Source organism: Martes martes (genome assembly GCF_963455335.1).
Source record: "Martes martes genome assembly, chromosome: 2".
Taxonomy (NCBI): domain Eukaryota; kingdom Metazoa; phylum Chordata; class Mammalia; order Carnivora; family Mustelidae; genus Martes; species Martes martes.
Genome location: NC_137889.1, coordinates 62,259,853 through 62,287,662, shown reverse-complemented (window position 1 = coordinate 62,287,662; position 27,810 = coordinate 62,259,853). Strand labels below are relative to the sequence as shown.

Here is a 27,810-nt window from a genome sequence, read left to right as displayed (position 1 = left end):
CTTTTCCCATTTCTTTATTTCTCCTTCCTTATATATCAAGACTACTTCAAAGAGTTGCCTATAGTCAGTGTTCCAAATTCCTATGTATTTTTTCTGGGCTCCATTTCAGACTTTAGTGCCCACTATTCTATTAAAACACCTTATCAGGTCATCGCTACTCTATACACAGGTAAAACAAGTAGCTAATTAATGGTTCTTAACTTAGTTGAACACTTACTGCATCTGACACAATTTATGATGTTTTCTTAAAGATAGAAAACCCTTCTTAACTTGGTTCTGGGACACAGCACTAATCTGATTTTCCTCCTATTTTCTTGGTCACTTTTCCTCATCTTCTAGGCTACTGCAAGTTGAGAGGTGCTCTAATAGTCACATTTTTTTTTAATCTATATTCATTCTTCAAGGTATTCTATTCTGATCTCATGGCTTTAAATCCTATTTATATGCTGTTAACTCCTTAGTTTCTATCTCTAGCCAGGATACCTCTCCTAACCCTAAAATTACATATCCATCTACCTGACTACCCAACATCTCTTCCTGAAGGTCTAACATGCATTTCTCAAATTGAATTCCTTAAGTCTCCACCAAAATTTGCTTCTCTAGCAGTCTTGCCCATTCTGTTAAATGACAACTCCAGTCTTCCATTTACTCTAGCCAAAATTCTTGAAGTTATCTTTTACACGCCACAATAGCAAATTCTGTCCAATTTACCTTCATGAATCTGACCACTTCTCATCACTGTGGTCTAAGTCACCATTATTTCTCATATGCATTACTCTAATAGCTTCCTATCAGGTCTTTCTGCTTTACTCTTACCTCCTTCAACTCTTGACAGTTCCTTCTCACTACACAAGCCAGGATGACCCTTTTTAAGTATAAGTCAGATCATGTCACTCCTCTCAACACCTGCAGCGGCTTCCCTACTCATTTTGAATAAAAGCCAAAGTCCTTAAAATAACTAATGAGGTACTGATCAGCTTCTATTACTTCCTGATGTCATCTCCACCTACTCTAGCTCTTGTTCATTTTGCTCCAGCCACACTGGCTTCCTGCTATTCTTAGCACACATTAGACATGTTCTTGCTTCAGGGCCCTAACATTTTCTATTCCCTCTGCTTGTAATGCTATTCCCCCTAGTGAGTTACAAGACTCACTACTTCAAGTCTTTAATGTTTATTTCTAACTATACTACCTATAGTACAGGTATAGTATAGTATAATATAGTATAGTAAAGTGTAGTATAGTATAGAGTATAGGTAGAGTATAGTATAATATAGTATAGAAATAAACTATAATTTATTTCTAACTACACTAATGTTTATTTTCTAACTATACTACCAAAAAATATACCCTAATGATTTTGTTTTTTCTTCCCTGATTTGTTTCTTTAGCTCTTTCTACTATACCGCACAGTATGTATTTCATATATATGGGTACACATGGTTTATGTACATATTTATTGTGTGTATATACATGTATTTATATACTCCTTCTCTCTACACAGATACTCCATCATGAGGGCAGGGATTTCTTGTATGTTCAGCCCAATGGCTAAACTAGTGCCCAGCACATCATAAAAGCTCAAATATTTCTGTTGAATAAATGGGAAAATGAATTTGGATATAGTAAATAATTTCTGATAGGTTAAACTGACTTCAGAAATATTACCAATATTTCATAGTGACAGCTATCCACTAAAGTATATACTGGGAAAAAAAAATTACCCAAGAGGAGACTAGACTAAGTATTTATGTAATAAACAGAATTATGGTAACTAAAAGATCCACTCTACCTCCTTAAAACCTTTAAAAACTGGTCCAGTTTTCATAATGACTAGAAGAGAAAGAAATTAAATGACTTTTGAATTGCTACAAAAAAGATTTCACTCTAGGTGATCCCTGTAAACTGAAGAGTTTTTAGTTATTAAAATAAAGCTGGACACCATACAAATTACCCAGTGAATGAATGTCATGAAGTTCCTTCTACAGGATAAATCTTTTATCACAAAATTGCTGATGCTAAACTTTATTTCTGCCAAACTACTAAAGTGTTTCATCTGATATTTCAAACCATTTTAAAAACCAAGTGACTGAAAGTGATGATGTATAGAAAAATGAAAACATACCAGAGATGATTAATAAGCTGATTTGTATAAGAAACAGATAAATTATAATCCATTAAAGACTAAGGAATATAAATTCTTTGTAGAACTCTTACTTGTGTCAACAATAATGACTAAATTTGTATATTATTTTCAAGAACTGGTGAGGAGGGATCCCTACTTTCCTTTTCAGTGACATATAGGACAGTAAAGCTGCAGGGGTGGAGGTAGTAACAGACTGCTGGAGACAAAGAGGAATTTGAAGATATTTCAGATCTGAAGACAAACTGCTCAAAACAGGTACTCAAATAATGACCCTCACTGTCATTCTTCCAGCTAGGAGGAAAAAAAGGAAGTGAGAGGCATTACGGAAAGCATTTTCGGTCTAAGACCAAAATTATCATGACATCATGTGAAAGCATTAAAAAGACTGCTGTGAACAAATGACGCCTGGTATCACATAAAATATTCCAGCCTATGGTTACTTTAATTATTAGTCTTATAAAACATGTAAGTTGGGAGTGGTGCACAATTCTTGATTTCAGTCTTAAACTGAACACGTTTAGAAGGGACACCCAATTAATACTTTTTTTTTCTTTCAGAAATTTATTAAATGTTCTTCTTAAGAAAATGTTTTTAAGGGGCATAACAAGATTTCAAACACAAAAAAATACCCTTTTGGTACAAACACAAGTAAGAGCCCTTGGTTAACACTGACAAAACATTACTGTCAGGTAGCTGATACAGTACGAATATTTTCAGTACATGAGACAAATGTACTGCTAAATGCAACACAACTACCACTATCATAAATGCCTAGCTAGCAGTCCCTGTGGGAGAGAGGGTAAAACGACAACAAAAAAACCCCAGCATAACCCCTCCCACACTCCTCCCCATTGTTTTTGACAGTTATTTCTCACTCTTATGGACTTTACTACAAAAAAAAAAAAAGGGAGAAAATAGGTTTACATATTTTATGGGATGTGGGAATTGGCTTTAGCCATCGTGTCTACAAAGCAGGCGCCGTCGCGCTCCTGATCTCCTGCAGTTTATATAAAGACAGGAAACACAAGTCACCAAGAAGAAAGTGCCAAGTGCTTTAAAAGCGCACCAAAAAAGCTACAGACGCTGAACTGGGAGATTACTTGGGATAACCGAATACACGTTGCTCTAAGAGAAAGGCAGAGCGACAACTGCCCATTATTTCTATAAAGACGGGGAACGGAGGATTCGACTCCATGGCGGCAAAATGCCATGACTCATTCCATAATTACCAAAGAAGCCCTGGAAGAAAAGGCTACGACTTCCTAGAATCAAATGGACACGTGTGACAATATATCCATTTTACTGTGTCAGGGTAAGGATGGGGGGAAAAAAGAAATGCTTTAAGTTGTGAAGTTGCCTTCTCTGTAAGGTTCAGCTTTCGAGCAAGAGCGTAGTCAAGGGGGAGTGGAGACTGTCCTATCTGAATCTCTGAGATGGCATCTAAGTCCATTCTGGTAGTCCCTGAGCGGGTGGCGAGCAACAGTGGCCGAGGTCCAGGTCAGCTGGAGGTGAGGAGTGACGTGCCTCCAAGCTCTCGGCGGCGCCCCCGCTCTGGCGGTTCCAGCTGTCCCTTCTGAGCCGGCTGCCGCGCGCCGCAGCGTTCTCCGCCGCCGACACCAGAGGCCTCACCAAAGGCTCTCAGAATGTCCCTACAGTCTTTAAACCGTGTGAGGCGGCAGCCAACCGCCAAACCCTCCCGGGCTAGTCACGTACCTGGAGAAAACGATCCCCTCGCGGAGGGGAGCTCTGAGGCCAAATCAGTTCTTCCTCTCACTTCTCCCCCACACGGCGCTTTCCTACGGCCACCGGCCAAAATGGCGGTGCTCAGCCACCGCCTCGCGCATGCTTTAGGAACGTAGTGCGCGCGCGCGACAGAGAGCGACAGGCGGAGCCCGGGACTTGGTCCGGCCGGCGAGAACTGACGTCATTGAGCTGCGACTCCAACTTAACGTCGTTGGGAAAGCCGGGCTGTCCTGAGTGGGAGTGGCACGGAGCTGCAGGGCATCCTAAAAAGCTGGGTTGCTGCAAGCCGGGTCTGTAAGCTGTAAGTGCGTGGGCTCCCCTCACCCCCCACCATGTGGAGACTGGTTCTACCGCAAGTAGACGCGTTCTCATCCCAGTTCTCAATCCCCTTTTTCCCTCCCGATCTCAAGGCCGCTGGAGAGCCATTGCCCATTCTAGCATTTCTAGCAGAGGTGTCAAGCGGGACCAGCAGAATCTGGTCCAAATACTGCTGGTGATGGCGATCTCTCCTTGGCCTCAGCCCATTCTTAAGTGGATGGCCAGGAAGCCAGGCTTTCCGAGCTCCGTGTTTTATCCACTTGGTGGCGTCCAGGACCAAGTCGGGCAGTTGAATTCTGCTCCAGTGAGGAGATGAGCCCCCCTTCCCTTCCTTCCTTTCCCTTCCCTCCTTCCTCCCTTTCCCTCCCTCCCTCCCTTTCTCCCTCCCTTCCTTTCTTCTCTCTTTCCTTCCTCTTTCTCTCTTTCTTTCTCCCTTCCTCCCTTTCTTCCTTCCTTCCTTTCTTTCTTTTTTTTTTTTTTGGTCCAGTTTGACGTTTTGGAACGGTTGACAACGACAGGTTATTCAGCTTCTAGTGATAGTCACAGGTTTACTTGTCTCATCCTAGTCCTTCCTTAGCTTGTAGAAGGCGAATACTTTGGCTTAGGACTGCACTTATTCATTCAGTAAATTGTTAATTGAGCATTTAAGTCTCAGGCCTTTCTGAATTTTACAGTCTAGGGATTCTACTCTTATTTAATGAGTATCATGTGGTGTGTGGAGATTAGGAAACAACTGAGAACTAAAAGGTGTCAAGGAGATGGTATATTGAATTACTGGGTGAGGTTTATAATAGCATATATAACCATGTTCAGTGTCTGTAATTTTGCACCATGTAAGCTGTTTTACATACTGCTCACCACTGGAGATTTTTTTTTTCATGTCTGCATAGATTTACCAAGATAACAAAAGAAGTAAATTTTGAGGTTTAGAATGGGTCATTTATTCACTTCTATGCTTTGAAACCATTTTTCTGACATCTTCTATGTCATGTAAATGGAACTTTTGGCAACTTGGGAGAAGTGATTTTTCTCTGTATCACTTAATGGATTATTTAAAATGGAGACCTGTATCTCATTGTGATTTTGTTTGTATTTCTCTGATGATTAGTGATGTTGAGTATCTTTTCATATTTCTGTTGTGAGATAATCACGTTATGCCTGTCAAAATGGCTAGAATCAAAAAGACATGAAATAAGAAGTGTTAGCAAGGCTGTTGGAGGAAAAGTAACCCTTGTGCACTGTTGGAGAGAACGTGAATTGGGCACTATGGAAAACATCGTTTTATTTAGTTAATTTTCAAAAAATTAAGAATAGACTTACCATACAATCCAATTACTCCACTACTGGTTAATTTACTCAAAGAAAGCAAAAACACTAACACGAAAAGATATATGCACCCCTGCATTCACTGCAGCATTATTTACCATAGGCAAGATGTGGAAGCAACACAAATGTCCATCAGTAGATAAATAGATAAGGAAGATGTAGTATACACACACACACACGATGAAATATTAGTCATAAAAAAGAATGAGATCTTGCCATTTGCAACAACATGGATGGATCTAGAAGGTATAAGACTAAGTGAAATAAATCTGATAGAGAAAGACAAATATCATATGATTTCACTCATGTGGAGTTTAAGAAACAAAACAAAAAAATAAACAGACTCTTAAATATGGAGAACAAACTGGTAGTTGCTAAAGGGTAGGTGGGTAGGAGAATGGGTGAAACAGATAAAGGGGATTGCGAGTAGACTTATTGTGGGACACCTGACTGGCTCAGTTGGTGGAAGGTGAGACTCTTTTTTTTTTTTTTAAATTAACATATAATGTATTATTTGCTTCAGGGTACAGGTCTGTGAATCATCAGTCTTACACAATTCACAGCAGTCACCATAGCACATACCCTCCCCAGTGTCCAAAACCAAGCCACCCTCTCTCTCCCGTCCTGACCCCCCAGCAACCTCAGCTTGTTTCCTGAGATTAAGAGTCTCTTATGGTTTGTCTTCCTCTCTGGTCCCATCTTGTTGCATTTTTTCCCTCCCTACCCCCATAACCTCCACTCTCCCGCCCTCAAATTTCTCATATCAGAGAGATCATATGATAATTGTCTTTCTCTGATTGACTTATTTCACTTTGCATAATACTCTCTAGTTCCATCCACATAGTTGCAAATGGCAAGATTTCATTTTTTGATGGCTACATAGTATTCCATTATATATATACCCCAAATCTTTTTTTTTTAGAAATTTTATTTTATTTTTTAAATTTATTTATTTGACAGACAGATCACAAGTAGGCAGAGAGGCAGGCAGAGAGAGAGAGAGAGAGAGAGAGAGAGGAGGAAGCAGGCTCCCTGCTGAGCAGAGAGTCCAGTGCGAGGCTCGATCCCAGGATCCTGGGATCATGACCTGAGCCGAAGGCAGAGGCTTTAACCCACTGAGTCACCCAGGCACCCCACCCCACATCATCTTTATCCATTCATCTTGTTGATGGACATCTAGGTTCTTTCCATAGTTTGGCTATTGTGGACATTGCTGCTATAAACATTCGGGTGCACATGCCCCTTCGGATCCCTACATTTGTATCTTAGGGTAAATACTCAGTAGTGTGATTGCTGGGTCATAGGGTAGCTCTATTTTTAACTTCTTGAGGAACCTCCAAACTGTTTTCCAGAGTGGCTACACCAGCTTGCATTTGGAAGGTGGGACTCTTGATCTTGGGGTTGTGGGTTTGAGCCCTACGTTAGGTGTAGAGATTACTTAAAAATAAAAATTAGGGGCAGCTGGGTGGCTCAGTTGGTTAAGCGACTGCCTTCAGCTCAGGTCATGATCCTGGAGTCCCAGGATCAAGTTCCGCATCGGGCTCCTAGCACCATGGGGGTCTGCTTTTCCCTCTGACCTTCTCCCCTCTCATGCTCTCTCTCTCTCTCTCTCTCAAATAAATAAATAAAATCTTTAAAAAAATAAAAAAAAAAGAGGAGACTTATTGTGAGGAGGACTGAGAAATGTATAGAATTGCTGAATCATTATACTATACACCTGAAATTAATATAACACTGTATGTTATTTACACTTTAATAAGAAAATAAATTATCAAAGTAAATTTACATTCAAAATAAATAAAATGGAAACTAATATTTACATATTCTTGGAATATAAATATTTCCAAGAAAAAAGTCATTTGAATAAAGAATTTTTACTCAGAGGGGAGCCTGACTGGCTCAGCTGATGGTGCATGCAATTCTTGATCTCAGGGTTGTGAGTTCGAGTCCCATGTTGCGTATAGAGATTACTTAAAAATCTTTATTATTATTTTTGAAGATTTTTTAATGTATTTGACAGAGAGAGAGAGAGAGCATAAGCAGGGAAGGAGCAAAGGGAGAGGGAAAAGCAGGTTCACCACTGAGCAGGGAGCCCCATATGGGGCTTGATCCCAGGACTCTGGGATCATTACCTGAGCCAAGGGGAGCTGCTTAACCGACTGAGACACCCAGGTGCCCCTTAAAAATAAAATATTTTTTAAAAAAGGACTTTTTACTCAGGTATAGAATTATACAGCATTATAGAATTATAGATCAAGTTGACCCCATTACAGGTAAGGAAATAAAGCCTAGACCTGCCCAAAGTCTAGGCTAGTTAAAGGAGAGGCTGAAGTTAAAACCCTGATCCCATGCCCTTTGGCTACTATACTCTACTGTTGTGTACATCTTGTGAGTCATAACACATTTTAGAAACAAAAACTGAATTCCCAAGATTTTTAATTACAGTAATTGAGTCATGTTACCTGCATTTGAGAAATAGATGGTTAATATCAAGGGTATATAAGTGATATATTTTGCTATTAGATTTTAATTTTTAGCCTTTGTAGAAGATGCTCAGATCCTGGTATAATGTGCGTATTTTTGTTTTCTACGTAGAATATTTAAAAAATGACCACACCAAACAAGACACCTCCTGGTGCTGATCCTAAGCAATTGGAAAGGACTGGAACAGTGCGGGAAATTGGGTCACAAGCTGTTTGGTCACTCTCATCTTGCAAACCAGGTAAATCAAAACAAAGCAAAAAAAGTTGTTTCTAATAACTACTTACAGTTTCCTCATACGGTGGATGCTGGACTTTAATATTCTTTTTCGTTTAGATGCTTTAATTCTAAGGTAAATTTAATTGAATTTTTATTTGTTATATATCTGTTACCATTTGCTTTACTAATACCCACTTCAATTTAACTGCATATTTCATAAGGTTTCTTCTTACCCTGTTCTATCTCTGCAATGATTTAGTTATTTGGTGAGCATTTTTTGTTGGCTATTTCTCTAGATGAGATAAGTGGGTGATACACTTTTTGAGTGATTGGGTATTCCTAAATAATTTTATTTTAATCTTGGTTGGTATAGAATTTTTGGGTGTCAGTCCTTTTCTCAAAAATTTGTAGATACTATTTCACCATTTCCTTTTTGTTACGAATAAGAAGGCCTAAGCTTGTCTCTCTTTTTTTCTAGGTGACTTGTTCTTTCTTTCTGGAAAGCATTTAAACTTTTTCTGTTCTTAAAGTTTAAGACTCTTGCCAGGATATGCCAAGATACTTGTGTATCTTTTTCATCTGTCTGACTTATAATTTGATGGCCACTTTCAATCTGTAGACTAAAGCTCGTAGAAAGTTTTCTAGCTTGAGGAACTTTATAATGTTACTGGTTTAATAGTCACTTTTCCTTTGGAAATTTGTTATTTACACATTAAGACTCCTATAGCAATATTCCCAACCAGACCTCTTTTTTCGTCTTAAGATTTCTTTCTCTTTCTTTTTATAAGTAATTTTTGAGGTATAATTTATGTTCAATAAAAGTTATCCTTTTTAGGTGTATAGTTGTATGAATTCTAACGAACACATACTATCACAATTAAATATGGAATATTTCCATTATCCAAAGAAATTCCCTCATGTCCCTTTCTGGTCAGTCTTCTGCCCCCTTACCAGCTTCTGACAACCTTTGGTCTGTTTTATATCCTTTTAGTTATGCCTTTCCCTGTACGTAGCTTTTCAGGTCTGGCTCTTTCACTTAGTATTTGTGATTTTTTTTCCATGTTATTACATGTATCAGTAGTTTGTTCCTTTTTATTGATAATTACTATTTCACTGTATGGGTGTACTGTAGTTTATCTACTCACCAGTTAATGGACATTAGGTTTGTGGTAACCACCTTCCAAAATGGTCCTGGTGATCCTTATCTCCTGATATTTGTGCCCTTCTGTTGACCTCTCCTGCTCTTTCAGGATTGATCTCTGGATCTAGTAGGATATGCAGAAGTGATATTGTGTGATTTCTGAGATTAGATTATCAAAGACGTTGTGACTGTGCCTTGTTCTCATTTGGATCACTCATTTGGGAAAGCCAACTGCCATTTTGTGAGGAAACAGTGGACCCTGTGGAGAGGTTTGTGTGGCAAGGAACTCTGGCCTCCTGACAATAGCCTCTGAGGAACTAAGGCCTCTTGTCAATCGCATATGAGCAAGCCATCTTAGAATGGATCCTTCAGCCCTTGTCAAGATTTCAGATTAATTCCTTCAGATAACTTGACTGCAAATTCCTAAACATCCTGGAGCCAAAGTGCTCAATCAAGTTCCTCCCAAATTTCTATCTCATAGTAGTTGTGAAATAATGCATGTTTGGTGTTTTAAACTGCTGAGTTTTGGGGTAATTATAATGCAGCAATGGTTAACCAAGATTGCTTCCCATACTAGGTGATTATGGATAGAGCTGCTGTAAGCATTCATGTACACATTTTTGTGTGGATGTGTGTTTTCTTTTTTTTGGGTAAATACTTAGGAGTAAAATTCTGTAGGAGTAGAATTTGTTTTTATTTCTTCATTCCCAGTCTATACCTTTTATTTCCTTTTCCTGTCTTACTGTGTTAGGTAAGACTTCCAATATGATACTGCGGGGGAATGGTGAAAAGGGACATCCTTCTAATTCCTGATCTCAGTGGGAAGGCTCTTAGGTTCTCACCATTAAGTATGGTGTTAGCTGTTAGTTTTTTCATTTGTATATAAAGTTGAGGAGGTTCCTTTCTATTCTTAGTTTGCTGGTAGATATCATGTTGAATGGATGTTGGATTTTGTCAAATGCTTTCTCTATTGATATGATCATATTTTTTTTCTTCTTTAGCCTGTTGATATGATGGATTACATTAATTAATTTTGGAATGTTGAACCAGCTTTGCATGCCTGGAATAAATCCTACTTAATAGTGATATAAAATTATTTTTATACATGGTTTTTATTTGCTAGTATTTTCTTGAGGATTTTGTATTTGTGTTCATGAGAGATACTGTTCTTTCATGTTTTTTGTAGTGTCTTTGTTCTTTTTTGGTATTAGGTAATGCTGCACTCATGGAACAAGTTAGCAAATATTTCCTCTGCTTCTGTTTTCTGGAAGAGACTGTAGAGAATTTGTATTATTTCTTCATTACATATTTGATAGAAGTCTAGTGAAACCACCTGGCCCTGGTGATTTCTTTTGGAAGGTTATTAATTTTTTATTCAATTTCTGTAATATATGTAGGACTATTCAGATTATCTATTTCTCCTTGTCTGAATTTTTTTTTTTTAAAGATTTTATTTATTCACTTATTTGACAGAGAGAGAGAGCACAAGCAGGGGGAGCAGCAGGTAGAGGGAGAGGGAGAAACAGACTCCCCACTGAGCAAGGAGCCTGACAATGGGGCTCGATCCCAGGACCCTGGGATCACGACCCAAGTCGAAGGCAGACACTTAACCAACTGAGCCACTCAGGCGCCCCTCCTTGTCTGAATTTTGTTGTATTGTGTCTTTCAGGGAATTGATCCATTTTACTGAAGATATTAAATTTGTGGGCATAGAATTGTTTATAACACTCTTTTATTTTCCTTTCTATTATCCAGGAGATTAGTAGGGATGGCCCCTCTTTTGTTTCTGATATCAGTAATTTGTGTCTTCTCTCTTTTTTTTTTTTTTGGTGAGCCATGCTAGAGGTTTATTAATTTTGTTGACCTTTCAAATAATAGCTTGTGGTAACTTCTCTTTTAACTTACCTGTTGTCAGTTTCATTCATTTCTGTTCTGATTATCATTATTTCTTCTCCTTATTTTGGTTTTAATTTACTCTTCTTTTCCTTGTTTTTGAAGGTGAAAACTTAGATTACTGATTCTAAGCTTCTCTTCTTGTCTAACATACATACTCCATACTATAAATTTCTCTGTAAGCACTGCTCTCACTGATTCTACCTTTTTGGTAATTTTTACTTTTTCAATCAGTTTCAAATATTTTACAGTTTCTTTTGATACTTCTTCTTTGATTCATCTGTTGTTTAATCTCCAAATATTTTGGATTTTCCAGTTATCTTTCTGTTAGTGATTTCTTGTTTAATTCTGTTGTGGTCTGAGAGCATCTTTTGTGATTTCTTTTCTTTTAAATTGTTTATGTATGTTTTATAGGCCAGAATGTGGTCCATTTTTGTGAACATTATACATGAGTATGGCAGGAATTGTGTATTCTTGAGAAGCTTATATATTCTATTGTCACTAGATAAACTAATCTGTAAATGTCAATTTGATCAAACTGATTGATGGTGCTATTCAGTTAAACTGATTTACTAATTTTATATCTGGGATAAAGGCTAAGATTCAGAATTTAAAATTATTTAGATATCCTAGTTTTTGTTTGCCTTGGTATTTTCGCATTTCCTTAAAGACTCATTAAAGGGAGTCTAAGTTTATAGTTCTTTTTTTTTTTTTTTAAGATTTTATTTATTTATCTGACAGAGAGAGAGAGAGAGATCACAAGTAGGCAGAGAGGCAGGCAGAAGGAGGGGGGGAGCAGGTTTCCTGCTGAGCAGAGAGCTGGATGCGGGGCTCGATCCCAGGACCCTGAGATCATGACCCGAGCCGAAGGTAGAGGCTTAACCCACTGAGCCACCCAGGTGCCCCAGTTTATAGTTCTTTGAATTGCGATCTCATGGTATTAATATAGGAGCCCTATTGATACGGTTGTAAGTTGTAGTGGGAACAGAAGTGTTCTATAATCCTGTGACTAGATCTTAGTCTTTTAGTGGGTGTATATCCATGGCTGTGACCTTTACAGGTGCTTCTCACTCCCCCACCCCCCAACTTATGTGGGAGACAGGAAAGCTAGAGGAGTCTGAAGTTGAGTATTTTTCTTCCACCATGTCAATTAGGCTCTAGTAGAACCCATGTTGGTTATACTCTAAAACAGTTTTCGTAGAAGTCAGGTCCTTATTAAAGAGAGCACAATGCTCTGAGTGTATTTCACAACGATTACTTTACCCCTCCCTCTGCAGGAAGCACTGGAGAATTTTCTTTCGTCTTTATCCTGAAGGGAACCTGGTGGGGCTCCTAGGTAAAATTCAGGAAAAGGTAGATCTCTTCCTAAGGCTGGGCTTCTAGGAGTTTTTCTCTCTCAACCTCGTCCATACTCAAGTCGCCAGCCATTAGTCAGTTAGCAGTTACGCTAATAAAGTTTTCGAACCAGTTGCTGATTCTAGCAGCAGTTGCTGCTTCTGGTAAGCTGTGATTCTCTGTATTCACCTGTTTCTTCAGTTTCCTGGGTGGTGGTTTGCCCTGTGACCTCAATTCTCTGTTGGACTTAAGAAGTATTACTGGTTTTCAGTTAATTCAGCTTTGTTGCTGTTGTTCTGAGGATGAGTGACATTTTCCAAGCCCTTTGCATGTCAGACTGGAAGCTGGAAGTTTTTCCTTTCCTTTTAAACTATATATATCTTTATATTTGAAGTGGATTTCTTAAATTTTTTTTTATTTTTTTATTTTTAATGATTTTATTTATTTATTTATTTGACAGACAGAGATCACAGGTAGGCAGAGAGGCAGGCAGAGAGAGAGGAGGAAGCAGGCCCCTCGCCGATCAGAGAGCCAGATGCGGGGCTCGATCCCAGGACCGTGGGATCATGACCTGAGCCGAAGGCAGAGGCTTTAACCCACTGAGCCACCCAGGCGCCCCTGAAGTGGATTTCTTATAGACAGCATTGGGTCTTGGTTTCTAATTTAATCCGATATTCTTTATCTTTTCATTGGGAATGTTTAGATCATTTACATATTTATGTATTGATATCATTAGATTTAAAACTAGTGTCTTGAAATTTGTTTTCTTTTTTCTGTGTTTTTTTTTTCTTTCTTTTTCTATCTGTTTTTGGATACATTCAGTATGTTTTATTTCCACTGTTGACTTATTGGTTATACATCATTTTTGAAATTTTTGAGTGGTTGCCCTAAGGATTACAATATATATCTTTAATTATCACAGTTTACCTTCAAGTAGTAGTATACCACCATAGATAATGGTGTATGAATCCTTCAGCAGTGTACTTCCAGTTTCTCTCCTCAGTCCTTTATGCCATTTGTGTTATACATTTTATTTTTAGATATTTTAAGCTTCAGGATATATTGTTGCTATTTTTGTTTTAAATGGTAAATTATCATTTGAAGCAATTAAAAATTAAAAAAATAATTTTTATGTTTACATTAATTTTTTTTCAATTTTTGGAACTTAATTTCTTTGAGTAGATCAAATTCTATCTGGTGTCATAGTCCTCCTACCTGAAGAACTTTCTCTTTTTTTTTTTTAAGTCTTTTTTTTTAATATATATTTGTCAGAGAGTGGAGAGAGAGCACAAGCAGGGAGAATGGCAAGCAGAAAGAAAACCAGGTTCCCTGCTGAATAAGGACCCTGATGCGGGACTTGATCCCAGGACCCCGGGATCATGACCTGAGCTGAAGGCAGACATTTTTTTTTTTTTTTTAAGATTTTATTTATTTATTTGACAGAGAGAGAGAGACAGCAGGAGGAGGGAACACAAGCAGGGGGAGTGGGGGAGGGAGAAGCAGGCTTCCCACTGAGCAGAGAGCCTGATGTGGGGCTCGATCCCAGGACCCTGGGATCACGACCTGAGCAGAAGGCAGACACTTAATGAGCCACCCAAGCGCCCCTGAAGGCAGACATTCAACCACCTGAGTCTCCCAGGCATTCCCTGAAGAACTTTAACATTTTTTTGTATTGCAGGTCTGCTAGGATTGTTTGTTTGAAAAATTTTTCATTTTGCTTTTATTACTGTGGTATATTTTCCCTGAATGGGATTCTAGCTTGGCGGATTTTTCATTTTTTTACTTTAAAGATGTCATTCCATTATTTTCTGGCTTGCATAGTTTTTTAAAGAGAAATCTGCTCTAGTCAATGTAGCTTTCGTTCCTAGCTGCCTTTAAGATTTTATCTTTGAGGGGCGCCTGGGTGGCTCGGTGTGTTAAAGCCTCTGCCTTCAGCTCAGGTCATGATCTCAGGGTCCTGGGATCGAGCCCCGAATGCGGGCTCTCTGCTCAGCGGGGAGCCTACTTCCCTTCCTCTCTCTTTGCCTGCCTGTCTGCCTGCTTGTGATCTCTGTCAAATAAATAAAATCTTAAAAAAAAAAAAAAGATTTTATCTTTGATTTTCAGTAGAATAAATATGTGTCGGAGTAAGTGCATGTGTATTTAATACAGCTTGAGATTCACTGAGATTCTTGGATCTTCTGGTTTGATGTTTTGCATTATTTTATGAAAATTCATGGCCATTATTTCTTCAAGTATTTCTTTTGCCCCATTCCTTCTCTGTTGTCCTTCTGAGAATTCAGTTATACATATGCTAGACCATTTGATTTTTCTAGACCATTTTTTATTCATAGCTTTATTTTTCCCACTTTTCCCCCTCACTTTGTTTTGCTCTGGATATTTTTTTTATTGATCTAGCTTCAAGTCTACATCTTCTTTCTTTGGCTTTGTTGAGTTTCATCTCTGATATGGTGGTTTTTATTTATGGCTTTTCCATTTACTCTTTTTTTTTTTTTTAAAGATTTTATTTATTTGACACAGAGAGATAGAGATCTGACAGAGAGAGAGAGAGATAGAGATCTCCCCTGCTGAGCGGGGAGCCCAAAGTGAGACTTGATCCCTGGACTTTGGGATCATGACCTGAGCTGAAGGCAGATGCTTAACAGCTGAGCCACCCAGGTGCTTCGACACCACCTCTTCTTTAGCCATTCATCAGCTGATAGACACTTGGGCTATTTCCATAATTTGGCTATTGTAGTTAATGCTGCTATAAACGTTGGAGTGCATGTATCCCTTTGAATTAGTATTTTTTCTTTGGGGAAATACCTAGTAGTGCAATTGCTGGATCAAAGGGTAATTCTATTTTTAGCTTTTGAGGAAACCTCCATACTGTTTTCCACAGTGGCTCCGTCAGTTTGCATTCCCACCAACAATGCAGGAGGGTTCCCCTTTTTCCACATCCTTGCCAATACCTTATTTCTTGTGTTGTTGATTTTAGCCATTCTTATAGGGATGAGGTGATACGTCATTGTAGTTTTGATTTGTATTTCCCTGATGATCAGTGTTGTTGAACACCTTTCATGTGTCTGTTGGCTATGTATATGTCTTCTTTGGAAAACTATCTATTCATGTCTTCTGCCCATTTTTAATTGGGTTGTTTGTTTTTTTGGGTGTTGAGTTTTACAAGTTCTTTACATATTTTGGATACTAACCATTTATCAGATATGTCATTTGCAAATATCTTCTCCCATTCTGTAGATTGCCTTTTAGTTGTGTTGTCTCCTTTGCTGTGCAGAAGCTTTTTATTTTGATGAAGTCCCAATAATTTATTTTTGCTTTTGTTTACCTTGCCTCAGGAGACATATCTAGAATGAAGTTGCTGTGGTTGATGTCAAAGAGGTTACTGCCTGAGTTCTCCAACCACAGGAGTTTTTTTTTAATGTTCCTCCATTTTTAGTTTTCAACTATCTCTGTACTCTTGTGCTTCAGAGTGTGTCTCTTTCCATGCTCTTGCCTTGTCTTCAGTAGTAGAATGCTGTGCTTTGTCACTCAGTGCAGGCTTCTCTGTTTTCCTGGTCCAGCTATTATCTTAGCCCTTGTGTGCCTGGCCTCTAAGGTAGGGCTTTCTCCGTATTTTGGTCCCCCCTACCTATGATAGTTAAACTCTGCCTTGGGTCTGTGGCTGGTCTTTTGTGGGAGAGTTTTTTGCATCACCACCCCCCTCCACCCGAGGAAGGGTTGTTCCCTGCGTCTACCCCAGGTGTAGAGGGTTTTTTCTTTTAATCTTCTCCCAGCAAAGAAGGGTCTGTCCTGGAGTCAGTAGGTTTGATGCTCATCCTCCAGTAGCTTAAGTCCTTTGTTCTGTTGGAGAGAAGGGTTTGGGAAGGACGATAGGTCTTTTTGGTTTTCCTGCAGTGGTGGTCAGTTCTTTTCTTCACGCATCTACCATTGAAGTATGCTTTCTGGTCTCCTGGTCTCCTCTAAATCTTTCTGTTACATAGACAGTGAAGGCCCTTGGAAAAGAGTCTGAAAGTCAGTGTGCGTTCCCCTTAGATTTGGGACTACCAGGGTTGCTGTCCTTTTATGCTAGCCTACACTTGGCCTTTAACAGGTTGTTTAGCAGGTTCTGCCTAATGTCTTATGTGTCTGGCCACTGTTCCTTCCTCCCATGCTCTACCACAATTGGGACAGGCTATATATCATTTTTCTCCTGAGGTTGAGAGGTGCTCCTTCTTGGGTTTTAGACTTTTTGGTTGCTGCATTTTTTTCAAGCTCTTGTGTTTTCAAGAAAAATTATGAGTTTGTAGTTTATCTAGCCTCTTCTTGTTTGAATGGAAGTGATGCCTTTTTTTCCCAGCTTTCTATATCCTGGGCTGCTTCAGAAGTTTCTAATATTTTTTATAGTATAGAATAGTTCTATGAATTTGCTCAAATTGAATACCTACCTTTGCTTGATCTAGTAGCATAATTCAACTGGTGCCTTACTGTATCAATAATGGGGTATAAGTCAGTGTCAGTTCATATCCCTTGATACTATGGAGTTTGCAGAGGGCAATGTATAACTGGCTCCCTGAAGATGCCCCACAGCTCTGACAGCTTGGAGGTACAGAATAGAACAGTAGTTCCACTGCCAGGGGAGTGGTGGGATCACTACAAAATGTGTTAAGTATGAAAGTCATGCAGTTCATCAGTGTTGTGTCAAACGTTGTACTTGCATCACCTTTGGGTCCCTCAGTGAACTATCATTAGGTGATTATTTTCTACATAAAGAATGAATGACTGCTCTTTATTAATGAGAAGCAGGATGAAAAGGTTGTTTAACCTTTGCTTCTCTATGGTCAGATATTTTTCATTTCTAGGCAGCAGATAATTGCTGAAGTCTGTTAACACTTTAAGAGAGTAAAAGTTATAAAAGACAGAATCCTTACTATCAAGGAGTTCACAATCTAGTGGAGGGATTATAGCTTTAAATGTCATTATAATGCAGTGTAATACTTTATAACTCTTATTTAGTGCTTACTAAATGACAGGTCCTGTTCTAAGTACTTTACATGTGTATGCAGTACATACTGTTATTGTTATCATTTTCTAAATGAGGAAACTGTAGTTTGTAATAATAATAGTAATAATATTTAATAATTGTAATAATAATAATTATTATTATATAATAATATATTATATAATAATATTATATAATAATATATATTAATATAATATATAATATATAATATAATATATATAATAATATATATATAATATAATAATATTATATAATACTTATTATAATAATAATAAGTAATAATTGTAATAATAGTTTGTAAAGTTAAGTAATTTGATTATTATTATATAATAATATATATATTATATATAATATATATATTATTATATAATAATAGTAATTTAATTATTATTATATAATAATATATTATATAATAATATTATATAATAATATATATTAATATAATATATAATATATAATATAATATATATAATAATATATATATAATATAATAATATTATATAATACTTATTATAATAATAATAAGTAATAATTGTAATAATAGTTTGTAAAGTTAAGTAATTTGACAATGATCACATAATTAGTGGGAATGCTGTGACTCAAGGCAGTCAGGTTCTACAGTGTCATACTGCTTTCCACTAAGTATGGGTTCAATAGTGACCCAGAGGAAAAAGTGATTGATTCTGCTTAACAGATCAGGGAAGGCTTCATGGAGATGCTTGTTCTTCATGATGGAACAAGAAGAGGATTTCATTGAATAAAGACATAAAGGCAAGGGGGCGCCTGGGTGGCTCAGATGGTTAAGCATCTGCCTTCGGCTCAGGTCATGATCTCCAGGTCCTAGGATCGAGCCCCGTTTTGGGCTCCTGGCTCAGTGGGGAGCCTGCTTCTCCCTGCCCTCTGCCTCTCCCTCTGTCCGTGTTCTGTCTCTCTCTCTCTTTCTGTCTCAAATTAGTAAATTAAATCTTAAAAAAAAAAAAAGGTCATAAAGGCAAGAGGAACAGTAGGCACAAAGGTGTAGAGCTTAGACAAAACATAGCTCATTCAAAAGTTTTAAGTAAAACTAGAACAGAAGGAAGTGGCGTAGGTAAATCTAGCTAGTTAGATAGAGGGCTGATCATAGAGGGCTTTGTTAAACAGTTAATACTTTATTGTACAGAGCTCTTAAAAAATTTTAAGTAGCAGAGTAAAACATTCAGTATTTGTTCACATTTGAGAAGTTTAGAGGATGGATTGAAGTGAAGCAAGGTTGGAGGTAAAGAAATCATTTAGAAGACAAGGAATAATTTAGGTGAGAAGTGATATAAGGAAGACTTTAAATAAACTTTCTAAATGTTTTTTTAAATTATTTTTATTTTTTTAAAGATTTTTATTTATTTATTTGACAGAGAGAGACACAGCTAGAGAAGGAACACAGCAGAGGGAGTGGGAGAGGGAGAAGTGGTTCCCCACATGGAGCAGCGAGCCCAATGTGGGATCATGACCTGAGCTGAAGGCAGACGCTTAACGACTGAGCCACCCAGGTGCCCCAAACTTTCAAAATGTTAAATAACAGTTTGTGGGAGGTACAAATTTACTTGCCTGCTACAGTGTGGTAGGTGGTATAGAGCTTTGCAGAATTACTTTGTCTTTGGAAATAGTGGTCCAATATTTCACTCAGATTAAAGTTGGAATGTATTTAGTAGATTCAGCCTAGTTGAAGACGCATCACAAACAATTCCACAATTCAGCACAATTGTCAGTCTCTGTCCAAGAGACTAGAAAAACTAAAGGTCAGATTTGTATGACTGCTAGCATTATAACAGTCTTATTATAATAAATTAATCATTTAATTTCATAAGCCCTAAATTCATATTATGTTGGGCAACAAAATTAGGGTACAAATAGGTACATCTTCTGTGTTTGACTCCATATCTGATACTTTATAAGCCAACAAAAATAAGTTTTTCATGAGGTTGTGTTTTGTGGACATCTGATCCATGACATATTTTCCACTCGATTCATATATTTTATCAAGACATTTCTTTTATGAGTTAATTTTGAGAGGCATAATTGGATGATGTAAGTTGTTTTTCTTAAAAAAATTACTGAATTTTAATTTTTTTAAGTTTATGCCATAACTGACAATTGTGATCATTGAGTAACTTTCTGGTTGAATAGCAATATGTGCTTTAAAGCAACAATATAATAAATAGACCAAGAAAGGCTTTTCTTGGAAAATGAAATTTGTGCTGAGATGTAAATGTTAGAAGAATCCATTGTGCAGAGATTTCACAGAAGAACCTTGCTGACAGAGGAAACAGCTACTTCAAAGGCTCTAAGCTAAATGGTTTGGCATGTTTGAGTTTCAAAAAGAAGTCTAGTGGGCTAGTGGATGGCGGGTAAGGAGGAGAAGTGGTAGAAGATTAGGCTGGAGACATAATTAGACAGGGGCCAGATTATGAATTCTGGTAGAATTTGGATTTGAAGTACAATTTGGATCTGAAGTACAAGCAGGTGCCACTGGAGATGTTAAGCAGGAAAGAGAGATGATCTGACACAGAGTTTTTTTTTTTTAAATTTCTATGGCAGAATTTATTTATTTACTTATTTGTTTTTTGAGGGGGGAGGGGCAGAGGGAAAGGGAGACTCTTTTTGTTATTGTTGTTCTCAAAAAAATCACTATGGCCATTGAGAATAATGACTGGTAGGAGAATAATGGTGTAGACCGGTGGAGGAAAGACTAGTACAATAATTTGTGTCAGATGATGTTGAATTGGAATAGGCTCATGGTGGATGATATGGAGAGAGATAATGGCTTTGGGATGTATTTTTAGAGGTGGAAAATTATGACTTACTAAAGGAAAGGAGAAATTCAAGACTGACCCTTAGGCATCTGGCTGAATAACTCAGTATTTCCTAAGTTTGAGAAAGTGAGGTGGGAGGAAATACATAGGTTTTGGTTAAAAAAAAAAAGTTATGATTCAGACACATTAGTTTTGAGATCAGCATTCTAGTGAGGTGTTTATTAGGCAATTGAGTATAGAAGCTTGGAGCTCTGGGGAAAGGTCTGTGGTGGAGACACAAAGTTGAGTTATCAATATATGATGATATTCTAAGCTAGGGACTGGATTGACTGTCCTAAGGAGAGATTGTTTTTAGAAAAAAGAGTAAAGTCTCAGGGCTCCTTCAAGATGTAGACATCTGGCAAAACAGCAAGAATAAGAATCAGCAAAGGAAACTAAGGAGAAGTAGCTGCTGAACTAGTTGGAAAACTAGGAGAGTGGGAGATCATGGATAGAAGCCAAGAGAGGACAGTTTATCAAGAAGTTAATTAATTCTTCATCTCTTTATTTTCTTTCTTTTTTCTTAAATTGAAGTATTCTGGACATGCAGCATTGTATTAGTTTCAGGTATCCACCATAATGTTTTGACAATTCTGTATATTACACGATGCTTACACCTTGGTGAGTGTAGTTATCATCACCGTACAACGTTATTACAGTATTATTAACTACATTCCCTATGCTTTACTTTAATTTTACCCAAGAAATCATGACCTGAGCTGAAATCACAAGTCAGATGCTTAACTGACTGAGCTGTTTAGATGCGCCCTTCCCCTGTCTTCCCCCCACTTTTTTTTTGACAGGTCTTGCTAAAGGTTTGTCAATTTTATCTTTTCAAAGAACCAGCTCTCGTTATGTATTGTTTTTTAGCCTATTTCATTTATTTCTGCTCTGCTCTTTATTATTTCTTTCCTTCTACTGACTTTGGGCTTTGTTTCTTGTTCTTTTTTTAGTTCCTTTAAGTTTAAGATTAGATTGTTTATTTGAGACTTTTCTTGTTTCTTGAGGCAGGCCTGTATCTCTGTAAAGTTCCCTTGTAGAACTGCTCTTACCTGGTCCCAAATATTTTGAACTGCTATGTTTCTATGTTTTTTTGTTCCCAGGTATTTTTCCATTTCCTCTTTGCTTTCTTTGTTGATCTGTTGGTGTTTTTGTTTTTTTTTTTAAAGATTTTATTCATTTATTTGACAGAGATCACAAGTAGGCAGAGAGGCAGGCAGAGAGAGAGGAGGTAGCAGGCTCCCTGCCGAGCAGAGAGCCCGATGTGGGGCTCAATCTCAGGACCCTGGGATCATGACCTGAGCCGAAGGCAGAGTCTTTAACCCACTGAGCCACCCAGGCGCCCTGATCTGTTGGTGTTTTAATAGCATGTTGTTTAGCCTTCATGTATTTATGTTTGTTTCTTCATTTCTTTATTATAACACTTAACACTTTATATTGTAATTTATCTGCTTAAGTCCCTTAGTGCTGGCCAGTAGAATGTATTGGACTGTACAGTGAGATAGCTGCTAGCCATGTGTGAGTACTTTAAATGTGACTAGTGTTACTGAGAAATCAGATTTTAAATTTTACTTATTTTTAATTAGTTTAAATGTAAATAGTTATAGCATAGATAGTAGTTAAATAGATGAACTCTTCCACAGAGACCTCATGTAATCTGTCTTTGTGTCTTCAGAGTAAAGATAATGCCCTAGTTATAATAGCGCCTTAGCAAATATGAAGGTATTTGTGTTAAAAGATACGTTTTAGGTGGCAATGGCTGTTTTACTCCTAAGGCAATCTAAGCTGGGCTAGTCAGATGTATCTCATCTATTGATGTTGTGTTAGTTAGCTCTTGCTGCACTAATGGTGTGTAACAAACAACTCTAATCTCTCAGTGCTATATTATAACACAAAACTTATTTCTTGCTTGGTTATGACCCGGCTCTAGGTTGTGAATTGGGTCCAGGCCTGCTCTGTGTGTTCAGGCATGATGTCTTAGTGGGGTGCCAAAATTCAAAAGGCCAAGCCAGACCTTGCAAGCACATTTAAAACCTCTGTTTGGGGGTGCCTGGATGGCTTGGTTGGTTGAGTGTTCAGCTTTTGATTTCAGCTCAGGCCATGATCTCGGGGATCCTGGGATGAGCCCTGCATCAGGCTCTAAGCCTGGTTCAGAGTCTGCTTTTCCCTGTCTTTCCCTCTGCTCCTCCCCCAACTCATGCGCTCCCTCTCCCTCTCTCTCAGGTTCTCTCTCTCTCAAATAAATAAATAAAATCTTTATAAATAAATTAAGTTAAACAACTGTTTGTGTCACATTCATTCACATTGTGTTGACCAAAACAAGTCACGATTAAGCTCCAATATGACGAGTGCAGAATGATTTTCTTCCCATGGAGGATGGCTAGAGAAGAGTGGCTGTTTACTAAGCAATAACAGTAACCATAGGTTAACACTGGTTTTCTTTTCCTTAGAGATGTGGTTCTCATCTGGGGACGATTTTGTCCCATAGGAGACATTTAGTAATGTCTGCAGTTGTTTTTGATTGATACAACTGCCGGCATGGGGAGGACTGTGACTGACAGCTAGTGGATAGAGGCCAGAGATGCTGCTAAATATCCTATAATGCGCAGGACACCCCTGCCCCTGAAGGAATTATCCAGTGCGCAGCATCACTAGTGCCCAGGTTGAGAAGACTTGCTATAAAACAGTAGTTCTAAAATTTTAGCATGCATCAGAATCACCTGTAGGATTTATTAAAATACAGACTCTCAAAGGAGTTAATTCTGAAAGTTTCTGATGTAGGTCTAGAATTCCTAACAAGTTCCCAGGTGACAATGATGCTGCTGATCCAGGGACCATACTGTGAGAACCACGGCTTTAAGAATCAGTACATCATGTAAAAGGTTTTTTCTGGATAATATCATTTGTGTGCATTATCAAGTACCTGTTAAAGCACTTATCACAAATTTGTCTTTTAGTTCTTTTGTTTGGACTAAAAGAATTGAGGTATACTGAGTGGGAAGCTTTGGAAAAGAAGTTTACTCTCTGAGTCATGGCATTGGTACAAACAGATGTTTATAAAATGTTCTGTTTGTGAGACATATTTTGAACAAGTAGAAGCTGATAATCTTTTTTTTTTTCTTTTAAGATTTTATTTATTTATTTGACAGACAGAGATCACAAGTAGGCAGAGAGGCAGACAGAGAGAGAGGAGGAAGCAGGCTCCCTGGTGAGCAGGGAGCCCAATGCGGGGCTCGATCCCAGGACCCTGGGATCATGACCTGAGCTGAAGGCAGAGGCTTTAACCTACTGAGCCACCCAGGTGCCCCAGAAGCTGATAATCTTGCTTAGTACTCCAGAGGTGAAGATTTAGGCTGATTGGTTCTTGACGAGATTGCAGAGATTGTACTTAACTTAGTTGTACTGTTGTTTCATAAGCAGCATCTTAAAACAAATTTAAAATGATTAGTCTTGAGTTACAGGACATCTCTTATTCTGGATATGTTATTTAGGTTTTTTGTTTAATGTTTATTTTGCTTGATAAGAACAAACACCATTTTATGAAATTCTTTGAGCTCACACAGATAAAATTGTGAAATGAAGAGAAAGAAAAACTAGCTAAATAGCTAAAACAAAGTTAGTGACAAAGGTCTTTTTATCATAGAACATTTAATGGTGGAGCTCTTAAGGAAGAGTCATATAATTGAGTTATTTTCTGTTAGGGAACTCATAAGCTGGTAGGAAGAAAAAGGTATTTAAAACTTAAGAACTCTTTATATTGATAGCAAAACAACTTTTTATCTTATAACTTGCAGAAATAAATGTTCTGGATTAGCCCTAAAAATAATGTATAAAGAAAGCGTGGTCTAATGTAGCACTGTCCAATAGAAGTATAATGCAAGTTGCATGTGTAATTTAAATTTTTCTAAGAGCTACATTAAAAAGGATAAATTGGTGAAATTAGTTATAACAATATACTTTTAATCCAATATAAGTAGACTTATTATTAATGAGATATTTTGTATTTCTTACTAGTCTTCAAAAACCAATGTGTATAGCAAATCTAAAGTTGAACTAGCTATATTTCAAGTGTTCAGTAGCCACATGTGGCTAGTGGCTACCATACTGTACAGCACAGATCTAAGAGTTACAGAGTGAGTAATGGAGAGCTCAGTTTTTAAATTTTAAGAAGATTTTCTTTGGGACAATAGAAAGCTATTTTTTGAACATTTGCCTGGGTCACTGGCATTGAAGAATCTATCTAAAGATACTGATCTGATTATTTCCTGATCTAAAAGTTCTTCAGTAGGTTGGCGTATTTTTCAAAATAATTTATACTTCATCTCTTAGTGCATTAAAGTCTGTATGATCTGATTCCTTTCATATGTCTCTGGCTCATTTCCTGATTCAATCCAATGTGTGTACCCTTAGCTCCCAAAAGGACCTACCTTTGTTTCCTGTAGATTTTACTTTTCTTTTCCTGTGCCATTAAGTGTTTTCCTCTTTACTGAATGCTAACCTTGCTCTTTTACCTCTTTACGTAACTAACTCCTATTAGTACTTCAGAATTAGATGCAAAAATTATTTTCTCTGGGAAAATCTCTCTTATTCACTAGTATATACTGTAAAGGCAACATGTGTAAATTTAAGATACAAATTGCAGACTGGGGAGAGTATATTTGGATCACGTGGAACAGCCATAGGGTTAATATCTACAATAGTAGAAGAGTTATAAATCAATTAAAGACCAAAGTACAGTGAAAATGTAGGCAATCTTGAATAGGTATTTTCTATGAGAAGAAATATAAATGATCAATGAAAGTTTGAAATATAATTTTTCACCTGTCAGGTTAGTAAATACGTGAAAGAATGATTGCATTTTAGCATAAGTACAGAGCAGAGCTGTCGAACAGAAATTAATAACAAACCATATATGTAATTTAAAATTATCTAGTACCATATTAAAATTTAAAAATTTACAGTTAACTTCCATTATTTATTTTGTCTCAACATGTCCAAAATGATTTTAACATCTAATCAATATAAAAACTTACTAAATAAACTTTTAATGTCTTTATACTAAGTCTTCAAAACCTAGTGTAAAGGTTTTAGAATACCCTAATTTTTACTAGTTATGTAGAGGAATAGGTGTTTTTGAACATTATTAGTGAAGGTGCATTTTGGAGGAGAATTTGACAATATTTATCAAATTAAAAATTTGAATGATCCAGGGTTCTATTCCTAGAAATCCAACCTCCAAAAATACTAATTTCCATTTAAATATTACAGATATGTAGATGTAGATGTTTACTGCAGTGTTGTTTGTAACAGGAAAACATTGGAAACAGCCTAAATGTCCTTGTCCCATAGGGGTTTCATTAAATAATTATGATATTTCCAGACAGCGAGGTACTGTTAACCTTTAAAAAATGTGGGAGCTCTTTAGGTTAACTGAGTTTTTATAAAGAGTTAAATGAATGTTAACATGATACAATCATGTAAAATACTTAGACTATGTCTGGCACATAGTTAATGTTATATATTATTTGCGGTTATTATGATTAATTATTAGTATCACTGACATGGAAGAATCTCCAGATATGTTAAGTGAAAAAGAAATGCAAAGTGTAGAACTATGTGTTACCATTATTTGTGTAGAGGGGAAAAAAGAATATATATTTATTTGCTTGTATAGTTATACAGTATCTGTGAAAGAATATGTAAAAAACTGATAACATTGATCATATTTGGAGAGGTAAACTAGACAGTGGGGGTGGGGATAGAGAATTTGCACAATGTTCTTTTTTCTACCTTTTGAATTTGATCCATGATGAATATAGTACTTTGTGAAAAAATTAAAATGTAAATGAAATTTATTTCTCTTAAATATTTTGAGAAATCCACACCTTACCATTAAATTATTTCTATAATTAATATGTATTATGATTTTAATCAAGAAAAAATAATACAGGATATTTTTATTTCAGTCATGTAGAATAGCTAGATGATATGAGATTCTGGGCAGATTTAATTTTTAATTAGTTTTTGATTAATCAGAAACACTTGGTTTCAAAATGTGTATGACTTTTGGAAATATTTCTAAGTTGCCTTTATGTTGTCACAGAAAGATATACTTAATAAAATCTGGTTTTGCAGGACATTTTATTAGTGCCCTAATATAAACTTTTTTGTGTGCAAGTGATACTCTTAAGAGTTGAGGTCTTATGAAGAGGATGGAAGAATTCTAGTTCATTCAAATTTTACAGTATTGACCATCCTGTTTATCATGTTTTCTGGATGAATATGAATGATAATTTTATATTTGAAATATATAGCTCTTTCTTGTTCATGAGAACTTACTGTCACTTGTGTTTTAGGATTTGGAGTGGATCAGTTACGAGATGACAATCTTGAGACTTATTGGCAATCAGATGGCTCCCAGCCTCATTTAGTAAACATCCAATTCAGGTAATACATTTTTGGATTTTTCAATTTGTGTGGGTTAAATGGACAAAGTGATCTATTTTATTTACATAAAATTGAAAGGCTTAGAAATTATAGTGAAATGCACTTAACTCTTATTTATAAGCCTTGAGATTATTTTTCTATGCCTCTAGATTGTGTTTTAAGTTTACTCAGTCTTGTCTTTTGTGAATTTTTTATAGTACTTTACATGGGTCCTTTTACATAGAGATTTCTTAAATATACTTTTCAATGTGTTTTATTTTGGAAAAATATGCTTTGCTTATGACCCAAAGCAATGAATGCCTTAATGCATCTCATTAACTACATCTGAAGTGATAATAGTAAGTTCTTTAGGTATAGTCTATTCATGTAATTCTCAAATTTGTATTTCCATTTGGAAAAGAAAAATGTTTTAACCTAGGACCTCTAAGGATATTTTGAGTTTTGAAATGCTTACTTTCTTAGGGAAAGAAAAATGACCGTGTTTTTCAATTGCTTTGAATTTATTGAGATAGATGGAAACCAGCTAACTTGATTATCTTGCCCATTTATATAATCTATTTTGACATTTTATAGCATTGTATTTTTAATTTTTCTATTCTTTTTAAAAATTTATTTTTTTTTTCTTTTTATATTCTTTTTAAAAAGATTTTAAAGTAATCTTTACACCCAGTGTAGGGCTTGAACCACAACCCCAAGATCAAGAGTCACGTGCTAAGTTGCATAATTAAGCCAACCAGGTGCCCCTTTAGTTTGTTTTTCTCACTGAGGGTACAGATCAGGAAATTTCTTTTTCTTTCTTTCTTTTTTTTTTTTTTTTTTTAAGATTGATTTATTTATTTGAGAGAGAGAGAGAGAGGGCATGAGCGAGCACACAGCGGGAGAGGGAGAGACAGACTCCCTGCTGATCAGGGAGTTCATTGTGGGGCTTGATTCAGGG

General features: G+C 36.8%; 2 protein-coding genes across 3 annotated transcripts in view; one reads left to right on the top strand and one right to left on the bottom strand.

Moving 5' to 3' along the window:
* The window catches only part of ABCE1 (ATP binding cassette subfamily E member 1), a 32,153-nt gene extending 28,165 nt beyond the window's left edge, over nt 1–3,988 (bottom strand). The window contains exon 1 of the mRNA XM_080797726.1: nt 3,860–3,988. The gene's annotated coding sequence lies outside the window, so the exon portion shown is untranslated. The remainder of the gene's footprint in view (nt 1–3,859) is intronic.
* Nucleotides 3,989–4,069: 81 nt separating this feature from the next.
* The window catches only part of ANAPC10 (anaphase promoting complex subunit 10), a 147,496-nt gene continuing 123,755 nt past the window's right edge, over nt 4,070–27,810 (top strand). For both annotated transcript variants that reach the window (XM_080796541.1, XM_080796540.1), the window contains exons 1-3: nt 4,070–4,190; nt 8,129–8,255; nt 26,783–26,873. In XM_080796541.1, coding sequence (XP_080652667.1) covers nt 8,141–8,255; nt 26,783–26,873 — 206 coding nt within the window. In that variant the 5' untranslated portion in view covers nt 4,070–4,190; nt 8,129–8,140. The remainder of the gene's footprint in view (nt 4,191–8,128; nt 8,256–26,782; nt 26,874–27,810) is intronic.